At 38.9% G+C, this 11,215-nt stretch overlaps 1 protein-coding gene across 5 annotated transcripts in view; it reads right to left on the reverse strand.

Moving 5' to 3' along the window:
* Positions 1-11,215, reverse strand: part of BCAR3 (BCAR3 adaptor protein, NSP family member) — a 52,208-nt gene that overhangs the window by 19,657 nt on the left and 21,336 nt on the right. Inside the window, exon 1 of one of the 5 annotated variants that reach the window (XM_084210925.1) lies at positions 1,680-1,812. The exons of the other annotated variants lie outside the window; for them this stretch is intronic. Coding sequence (XP_084067051.1) covers positions 1,680-1,763 — 84 coding nt within the window. The 5' untranslated portion in view covers positions 1,764-1,812. Of the gene's footprint in view, positions 1-1,679; positions 1,813-11,215 lie in introns of those variants that run through there. 5 annotated transcript variants of the gene reach the window in all.

The raw sequence follows: 11,215 nt of genomic DNA on the forward strand, positions 1-11,215 counted from the left end.
ATGTCTGAATCTCTCAGGGGTAGCTGAGAACTTCAGAGTGTTTATTTATGGATCAATTTCATTACACTTGTAAAGACTATTAAAACCAAGAATTAACATCATCTAATTACACAAACTTATTTTGCTTGATTTTTTAAAAATTTAATAATAATAATAAATTTTAAAACTGATGACTTTATTTCATGCCATCTTATTGTTCATTGCATTCTAGGTCCTTCCGCATTTCACAGAACCCATACCACTGTATGTGTGTATGTCAAATCAAGTAAGGTTCAGACCTTACTTGATTTGACCACCTACTGTTTCTATACCTACAGCCACTTTCTCTTTAGCAAATGCACCCCCAGTTCCCTACCATTCAAACTTCTTTAAATAGCAGTTCATCAAATTTAACTATTGCTAAATCTGCATACTGGAACACATGCATTCAAATCTATTTTAAATGCTGCAAATCTCTTTAAATAGAACATTATTTTTGAAAGATCCCAACTGTAATCTGTTTCTACATAAAAGGTTTTATTTTTCACTCTCCATACAGCAAACACTATTAATGTTTCAGTTTCTCTAGAGACTGTATGGATTAGACTAAATGGAAAGTTGCCATGACAACAGCACCGTTATTTTAGGTATTAGAAATTCATGCCAAGTTAAACAAAGGGCATCTGCAGGGTCAAGAACAAGTTTTCCAACTGCGATGACAGCCAACAATAAACCCCAATGTAATTTTAAAAGTTCTAGAACTGGAGAATTAAGCCTTAAAACAAGAATGAAAATCAAGTACCACACAATAGAGCATCTTTAGCACTCTATTGTGATGATAATTGCTGACATCTGTCCCAGTCAGAAGAAGCCAATCTGACCAGAACCACTTTTTCAGAGTGCCCGAAAGACCAAGCCCCACACTCCACTTTCAGAAATGGACAGTTATAAGGCTAAATAACTGAAGCTAAGAGAAGGGGACAGCTGTTCCCGACTTTTAAGCGCTTCCATCAAAGTTTGAAAGCCATGGCCAGAAGACAGCAACCTTCACATCCTTCCTCACTGCAAGTGCTCCACGATGTTAAAGAACAATTCACATGTTAATCTTACATAAAAAAATTTAAAAGTGTAACTCACAGATCATCAAAAGTAGTTAGATGCCTCACATGACTACAATTCCCAGGTCACTTAGACACTTCTGTTACTGTGACTCAAAATTACTATAACGGCTTTTCCTGTACTTACAGTGCATATGGAGCATTTTTGCATAAAGTATATGATGTCCCTGCCCATGGCAGGAGGATTGGACCAGATGACCTTCAAAGACTCATTCCAACCCAAATCTTCCTAGGAGTATATGACTTTGTGTATCTTGCAATTAAAAAATATCTAAAATATAAGGACAAATCTAAAATTGTCTGAAGCACTGAAGAAACACCTGTAGTCTGAGCACAATTGTCTGTGTTTTCCTTATATAGGTGAAAAAAGTTAGGGAACCAAATGGTCTGATCAGTTAAACTCTGAAAACTGTCACAAAACTGCAAGTTGTTCAAGCTTCTTCTCTGAGACAACAGTGAATTGTAAACGTGTTCTTTAAAAGAGAAACACTCTGTACTCAACCACAGTATAAAAACAAACACTTGTAAACAAAAACTGAAAGGTTACTGACTAGCACACTGTAGTTGAAAAAGAGCACCTACCTTGACTCTGATAATAGACTTACGATGATAAAAGCAGCAAAGTGCTGCAATCAGCATTTGAAAAACGTTATAATCCTTCGGCATTTTCAGTTCTGCTGCCTGTGGTTCCTCAAGACTGGAGATAAAGACTCGAAGTGCTCTGAGGCTCAGCAAGCTCTTCAGTGTCACCACTGCCTACCGGTGCTGCTACACCCCCTACTCACGTATCAGTCTGGGACACTTTCCACAGCTGAAGCTGATACCATCAATTCAGGGACCGCTGGCACGCTGGCTTCCAGCATGCCATCCAGAGAGTGCCAGAATCCTCATGTGATCTGTTCCACTCACCAGTGAAATTCTAGCTCCTCTATCTTGGCACCCTCTGCCTCAGAGATGCGTTTAAGGCATCAGCACAAGCCAAACTTCTCTTGATGAGTTACAATACCTGTCTCCCAGCGCTGATAAAGGCTTAATCAATTCCTCCAGCACAATCATGCAATATCTCTGCCTGCATCATCATTTATACACACATAAACAAAAAAAAAAAGAGGAAAAGCACTTGATCACTGTTTGACAATGGTAAGAACTGAGCTTTGGTAACCAAGGAAAAGAGTAAATCTGTTTATTTTTAATTAGGAAGCTTCTGGCAGACAGTCCTTGACAAAATTAGCAAGAAACTAACCCTGTAAACACTGTCCGTGTCGTTGTCAGGTAATCAAAGTACCTTCAGTATTTAAACCTCTCAGTGGACAGCTTTATCTTGGCGATGGTCCCACGGCATTGCACAAACTGCTTGCGAAAGAAAGAACTGGATTCATGAACACGTCTGATTCGGCAAAGTAAAAGTAAGCACCACAACAAAATAAAAAGCAGCAGTTTTATTTATGCCTGTGATTCCATTCTCCTGGACAGCACAATCCATAGCTTACTGACTAGTCAGCAAACTGCTCATCAGCAAAGAATCTGCCTGACATACCTCAAGGCTCTCTCAAGAACCAGAGCAAAAAAGAGGCAAACAACTTGGGTAATTAGAACTGTAAGAGACAAGACATCACCTCCATAGCAGCCTGGTTAACAGATATGGTGAAAGGAAACCAAATGGACTGGATTGAGGAGTACAAGACAGCCTATAACACTTAAGGATTAGAAACTTCGAAGAGATCAATCGATTATTACTTGGGTGGTACCAAAAATTATGGAAGTCACTGATATTCCAGATCTTGGATTAGGAATAAATCAATCTCAAGGAGTGGTTAAAATGAATAGTTACTTGTCTTTTTCATCAGCCACAAGTATATGACATAATTAGGAGGACACATATTAAACACTTATTGATGGCCTCAGGTATTACTTGCAATGTACCTCTCACCTAATAACAGAGTACTTCCTTCCCACACTGACTGAACAACACGAAGTGCCCTCAGTGCCTGCGTCCAGCAATAGGAACTGATGCATAAACCAAGCAGCAGCACTGAGAAAAGACATAAAATGTGCACTGCCTTTCAAGGAAAACGGGATGGAGTGCCTACCTGAAAAGAAGAGGAAACCTCAGTGTAGATAACAAGGAAATGGAAGTGTGATGGACAGCTTCCAAGCTGCTCCAACTGCGCTTCATACATAGGTAAGGATTTACATTTTTAAATATTCACTCAGAGAAACAAAGGATGGCTTAGTCACCTATTCACTCCCCAGGACTCTGCACATGAGAAACAAACCTGTTTATTGTACCTTAGAAACATCAAATACAATCCTTTTGCTAAGTCATCTATTGATGTATTTTAAATGCTCTCCAGCACCAAAAGGTCAACAATCAGGTTTATTTCTTTGTTTTCAAAGATTCTTCCTATAATCTTAAATTATCTGATAATCCCTTCATTGTTTCTGTGGATGGCTGGCTAGATTACGTTTCATAACTCTGATAACCAAGCTTAATAAAAAAGGATTTTTAAGTTCATAAAATCCATGGCCACACGAGTTCAAGGACACTTGATATATTCTGTGTTGAGCTCCTAATAGCCCATTAGGAACAGAAATTTAGGCGTCTCTGCTAACCCCATCTGTTATTACAAAGCTTCTGAAGTTATTTAGGATAGTTTCATGGTCTAGTTTAAATTACCCAGTGTTCCCTTGACACACCTAAACTGTGTCCAGCTTGCTCACAGCACATTGCATATGCAGGAGTTTGAGGTGCTCACACAGGATAGTGTGAACCTGCTCATGGGCAATCTTCTTAGGCTGCCTTAATTGTACTGGTCAAACAAGAAAAAAACAAAGTGGCTTCAAGATTTTAAGTGGCTCAAGTAAAGCAACCACACTCCTTGAGAATATAAATGCTTGAAAACTCACAAGCAGTCTGAAGTTACCAAAACAATCTCCAGAGCTACAAGAGGTTATTTTGAACAAAATATCAGTCATGGTCATGGGAGTGCTTAGAATTCACACACAGAAAGAATTATGATGATTTGTGATTTCATATTAGAGAAAGAGAAATAATTTCAGACTAAATTAGATGAGGGAATTGTTGGCTAGCCACTTTGCTTTGCAATGCTCTATTCATTTAAGCATTCAAATCAGCCTAACAATATTCAGTGAAACACATGTAATGCTTTACATTTCACTGCACTAAATGGAAGTAAACAATGCAGGCAGGAAGCCAGCTGTAAATGAAAGAAGCACTGTACAAGGGTCAAGAGCACAAATCTGATTAGATCCAGCCCAGAGCCAGCCCTGAGCACTGCTGCTGAACGAGTGACATCCCACAGACACGTCCCCATTACACAGGGCCTGACCTATGGTCTGAGTGCCCATGCCTACAAAATGGCAGCTCTGGGGTTGCAGTAAAGTACAATAGGAATAAAATTTGAAAGAAAAAACCCAAAGAAAATTAAGTAACTTAAATCTTCAGTTGAAACATTTTTCATTTAATACATAAGATTTATTGCCACAACTAGTTGTTTGCTCTTTTTAATGTAAGAAAAAGTCAGGAAATGGGGGACAACTGAATTTGTCCATGCAAGCATCTTCACAATGCCTACTCCCAGCTAGTTTCAGCAGTAAGTCCTGTAGATATGGCACGTTGCCTCTAACAAAGCTCTGGGGGCAGATGCCTCCATATACAGGTAGTGCCCAATTTTACAGCTTATGCCCACTTATTAAAGTGTAGAATGAGTGGAAGAAAGGGGATGACAACACTGTCAGAAGGCTTTTTATCTGTTCCTAACTCAAATGTCTATCAGCACATGAAGTGCCATCTCCCATCTCACGTCCTACCATTCCTGTCTCAGTTCTTAACAGAACTGACTTTTTCATGTTCTCTGAGATAACCTCACTTCCTGCATGCTGCTGTTGGTGCAGCTTCTCATCATAAACCAACAGATAGAGCTGCAGCTGTAATTACCCTTGTTTGCGTTGCAAGGTGTGGTGTGGGAGAGGTCAGCTTAATTTCTTCCTCCTTTCTATCGTGGTTCCGTGAGGCAGTCTCAGAAATACATCGCAGTTGTACAGGAATAGTGAGAAAACAGAATTTGCATCTATTTAGTTTACACTGCTGCTTGAATAAATCTCTTTGAAAATCTGCCATGTATAAAAACCCAGGTCTGCAGGTACAAGAAATAAGTGCCCAACCTGCTTATGAGCTTCCTACTTGGTCTTAATTTGCACTTTAAGACATCTGAATGCCTTTGAGATTCATATGCTTTAGTAATAAAAGATCAAATTTTTTCCAAGTAATCTGGCAGTAGGTCTGTCTTTCCTACTAGATACCCCCCTATGATGAATCCACCAGCAGGTTTAATTGAGCCTACCAAAAACTTGCATAAGTACTCTTGAGCTCCACCTACTGCCTGCCAACCCACATACAAACATGAAATAATTTTGTAACGTCCCACCTTCAATTTGTTCCTTGGACTGGGGGGAAAAAAAAATTATGAAAAGGCATGAATTTCCTTTTCTTTCAGAATTAGTTCACAGTTTAATATGGGTAATACCTTCTTCTCTTTCCTGCTGACTTAGCTGTCATTAGGCTAACTAGCTTTGCTGGTCAGCATACCAGAGTTGTCTTGCATATAAAAATAAGGCATTAAGACAATTGTTAACTTCAGACCTCTATTTGAAAGTCACCCCAGTCCTGTCAGAGTGAAGTGCTTGTTTGTGTGAGATTTAAATACATTCTAAATATAATGGAAAGATGAAATAAATGTGTTACTTCTCCAGGGTAATCAGACACCTTTAAAATACCAGCTAATTATCTAAAACTCCTGAATAGCCTAAAATACTTCCCTTTTATACAGAGGATGTATATTTTGGATGTGCAGCACTCAAAAAGAAAACTTACAAGTCACTTGGGCTCTGTCAGAGCTTGGCTTTTCAAAAGTCTTTCAAAAGAATTTGAGGACACGGAGGCAAATGACCTCTAGGTATTCTAGACAAGCAACATAACATTATGCTCCATTATTTGTGCAGATGTTTATTTTCTACAAATATCCTACATACAAAAATGTGAGGCCAACCTGCTCCTTTGACAGCACACAGCAGTAGATGACATCCCAACTGAAACGCCCCAATGCTCCTCCTGCTGCCCTCTCTGCAGGTTAAACTGTATCTCAGTGTGTCTCCAAAAACAGCCAAGACAGACACACACAATGGACCAGCCTTATTCTAATTATTATCTGTAAACACAGCTCTGAGAGATGAGGAGGTTTTCCTCTCTAGGCTTTATCACTAAGAGGACCCAAAATGGTTAATGAAAAAAATCATCATTATTATCATCTGCCCTCCACACATTATATACTCACTCCCCCTTGTGGCTCATGAGCTTACAGACAGTGAAAGAGCAACAGTAAGGTGTTGTATGGAGTTAAATATAAAGAGCTGACAGCTTTTGCTATCAGTCCATCTTCAAAACTATGAAAACTATAAACCAGCCCCTTTTTTTCCCCTCTTTCTTTGAAAAGTAAGTGCACATCACCATGTACCCATATTTGCTTTCACTGACAGGGACATTTTGTCTTGGGTATATTATCAAAAGGCCAGGTCGGACAGGGCCCTGAGAAATCTGGTCTAATGAAAGGTGCCCCTGCACGAGGCAGGGGATTCTAACTAGGTATCTTCTGAGGTCCTGCTAACCCAAACCATTCTGTGGTAGCTCTCAGCATCTGAGAGCCACTGGGATTTATATTGGGGAGAAAACAGGTAATTAGTTTAAAAATAAGTTTCACAAGATCACTAGAGATAAAATAAGACCTGTTTTTTGTACCCTGGGACTTCTATCCCAGGTTTCAGATTCAGACCTTTCCAGCTTATGTTTCTCATCTGTAAATAAGACCTGAGAGTAGACACTGATCCTCTAACAAAGATATCGAAAAGTTCAACTAAGTAGCTACTGCCACAGTGTTACTATTGATGCCAAGGAAATTAGAGTAATTTTATAGTTTTCAGCTCAAATATCAGTGCATGTAGTGGTTTTTGAGGACTTCAGACCAGACATCACTTGAGAGTTAATGAGTAATGACAGAAGTAGAATACAGACATAAACTGGGTCAAATCCGTGGCAGGATAACATGTAAGATTAACCATTAACATGCACAGAGAGGATGCTTGCTGCTTTAAGAATTATCAGCATTTTATATTTACTAAAGCACCCTCAGCATTACAAAAGATGCTCCCATAAGCAAAATACCCTAAACTCCATTTCAGCATCAGAAGAGGGGAATGTGCTGCTAAAGACTTCATAATGAAGGCCAGAATAATTAGAAAGCCACTATCCACTTGACTCAATTAATATAAGGATTATAATTCACAAAGAAAAAAAATATTCCTTCTCACAGTACACTAACTTCCCTCCCCCCTGATCCACAAAACCCCAAAACCTCAACCAAGCAAGAGAACCCACAAACCCCACCAACCACAGAAAAACCCAGATCTTAGAGCTAACCAGGCCATTCAGGAATTGGGGGCTGGGAAAGAGCAAATGGCTCCTAACAGGAACAGGCTAACTTGGGGTTCACTGCTCTAGGGAAACATGAACTAGGACAGTAAACTGAAAGTGCATTGTCGTGCAGAGCTGCAGAATCATACTTCCTGCATAATTTACTGCAAGCACAGCTTACATTTTATTCATCACTTTGCAGCCAATACATTACAGAACTGCTGGCTCAACCTTCTTTTCAGAGACCAGCCTGTTGGTCAAACAAATTTCAACATGAGAAAATACTGAAACTTGGGTGTTATATTACACCACTAATTATGAAGGACTGCATTGTATCAAATAGGATAAGTTTTCTTTAACTCCACATGAACAGGGCAAGATTCCCATCACGATTTCAGGGCAATGAAATACTTGAAAACTGCTGAATTTCAACAACATCACTCCTTAAGTATTTTTAAAACTTTTTCCTGGGCTGATGAAAGCTTTTAGGAACAATTATACATACTTTAAGAAAGTACACCATACATACTTTAAGAAAGAGTTGCCCCTTTTAAGTAGAGAAAGAGCAGACATGGTAAAAAACAAGCCTAGTATAAGGCCGAAAAAAAATATTTCTACTACCTGAAATTTTACTATCACCAGAACAGGACTAAAAGTAAAAGACAAGATGCTTTATCTAACTTATTGCAAAGTGCAAACTTATCCCCCTAGAAAATTAAATATAGTTTATGAATAGATGACAGAGCAACAAAACCAATGAAAAAACCCCAAACCAAACCTGCCTCCTCCACCCCCCCAAAAAAAAAAACCAAACCCAAAACCAACAAAAAAACCAAAACCCCCAAACCAAAACCTCTATGTGCAAAATATCATATTTAGGATTTTTTTCTCCACAATAAAAATTTAAAGATCATTAGACTAATCTAGTTTGTGAGGTAGAGCAGATTATTTCGGGATCATAAGGAATCTCTTTTATTTGAAGTTTTGGACAAATCAGAACATCCATTCTGACAATTTCAGGGACATCCTGACCAAAAAAAAAAAATTCAACTTCCCTCTAGGACCTACTTTTATAACGTAAAGATAGGGAAGAGGGGAAAAATCCACACCCCCGCTCCAATTCTGTGCCTCTTGAGAAAAAGCAACCAACCTCCAACAGGCTCCAACAGTCAGGCTCCTACGATAGTTACAAGGAAATTATTATGAAATGTGATCTGAAGTCATCACTCGAATAAAAATACCCAGTCAAGTGTTTCTTTTCCAGCAGAGGGCAGTGCACAACCAGCAACCACCCTTCGAGAACAAACCCAAGGTTTCATTGAGACTGAAAATTACATGCATTTAACATTCGATGTGCTCTAACAGAATATTTTATGTCTGAATCACACAGCTAACATACAAGAGGCAACTGCTGTGGAATGTTTGTGAAGTTTCAGTTCCTGCCACGCAGAGAAACATAAGAAAAGAGGAAATGTGTCTGTCTGAAGCTTTACTGACATCACTGATGATCTTTGAGTCAGATGACAAATCCGTAGTGACAGAGATGTGTAAAGTCCAAATTGGCCACACGGGCATACTGCTTCTCTCCTCAAAAAAGCACATTCCATCTGATAACTGCACCTTCTGTGATAGTTGTCCTTGCTGCAGTTGCAAAATGTGTGGGAAAGAAGTCCTTAAACCACCCTACAGACTCAAAAAGAACCTCCTGATCATGTGGTGCCTTACTGCAGGCATTCCTCCCAGCTCTGCTACGTGATGCTGTCAGCCAAGGCAGAAACCCAACAAACGTCCTGCTCACAAGCCCCAGCTCGCATCTCAACAGGCAAGTCTCTGCAGGATGTGATACACAGCAGAGCAGCAATGCACTGGATTTGGCAAGTTTTCCAGTGAGGTGGGGATTTCTCTGATATATTTCCATGTCTAAAAAAAGGCTGCTTGCAAGGAAATTTCACTGTCATCAGGAAAAATTATTTCCCAAACTGTGGCTACTTGTCATGCTGACACAGATGTTTTCCTTAAGTTTCATACACACATATAAACTTTACTTTTGATCACCCTCTTACCATAGTATCTTCAGCCAGTAGAATTGTGAGAGTCAAACTCCCATGCCTATATTGGATTGGCATCCACAATATGATGAATTTGGGCAATTAACTATACAAACTGCATCAGTAAATCTCATAACTTGATCTAAGTTCCCTAAAGCTGAATTAAATCCACAAAATACTTTCTATTTTGCAAAGTTATAGATAATGATAACACACTGGAATGTCATCAGAATTTTATTTTCAGTTGCACTAACCAAATCCATGATGAATGACAGTCATTTCTATCACAGTTCGCTTTCTAACAAAATCAAGGAAGAGTAAAAATAGGGAAAAAAAATTAATACTGTGGGGCTGAGACAAACAAGAATCTTTCAAGAGAACTCCACAAAAAACTCTTTCTGCAGCTGGAACTTCCTTAAACCAGCAACAGTTTTTTTCCAGTCTGAATCTAAATATAAACTTCCCTCATGACCATGCTGAGCAAGACAGTCATAAATTTTGCACATTTTCCACTAATGGAATAAAATATAACTCCAAAACTCCAGGCCATAATAACATTTATCAAGTCACTGTTGATATGTATTTCTGTAATTACTAAGCACTATTTCCAGAGGAAATGCTTGACAGGTTTCCCTGACAGGAAGAGAGAAATCTCTCTCTTTTTTAATTTTCACCCTGATATAGCTTCAATGATTACAGCACAGATTTCTATAAAAAGATCCTGAAGTATTTCTAGTGAATAGGAATGGGACAGAAAGCAATCTTTGGTTCACACAAGTTTGATCAAAATGGCTCACAAAAAGTTCTCTGACACACTCTAATCTGCCAGCACTTGATCCTTTCTCCCTTACTGCAGGAATCTGTTCTGTGGATGTGCAGACTCAGGGTGTGGGAAGAACCTGCAGAGGCTACCAATGGATCTATTATTTGGTTCATAAAACTTGTAAAAATCTCACAGAATGTACAACGTGCTATTGTGTTCCTGAATCTCTTTCATGAATTGGGTAGCAGCCTGACTCAAAGCAGTCTGGCCTGTTTTCACTTCTACCATAAAAGGGTTTTTTTGAAAGAGCCATTTAACTGTGACCATGGTTTCAGCAGCACTGTGAATACAAAGGAAGAGTTGAAGCCATATGGACACTTCAGTATACTCCAGCAAATCAGTACATTTTTCATCCCCCCTCAGAACTTGCTTCTGCATAATTAGCTCTCTTTATATACTGAATGAACTAATACATCAATACCCAAGATGTAGTAAACTGCAACTTGTGAACAATGTAATTTAAAGAGTTAGAAACCACAGTTCATCGATACAGAACATTCTCTTAAAAAAAATTATAATCAGTATTTTCTGTCTTGTATCTTGAGCAGAATAAAACCAATTTATTTTGCCTTTCCTCTGTTCAGAGTATTTCTGAATACAAGGATTTATTTATACTACTTTCAATCACCAGATTTCAGCAAGGAAAGGTTTGTTAAAAAGCAAAATGCTACACTCAGCTCTGAAGTTTACCATCAGTCTATCTGCTTGTAGTCACTACGGCCACAACAGAGATGATGGCGTTCTTCTCACTGTGAACCAG

Source organism: Fringilla coelebs, assembly GCF_963513975.1.
Source record: "Fringilla coelebs genome assembly, chromosome: 9".
In the NCBI taxonomy this organism is placed as follows: Eukaryota; Metazoa; Chordata; class Aves; order Passeriformes; family Fringillidae; genus Fringilla; species Fringilla coelebs.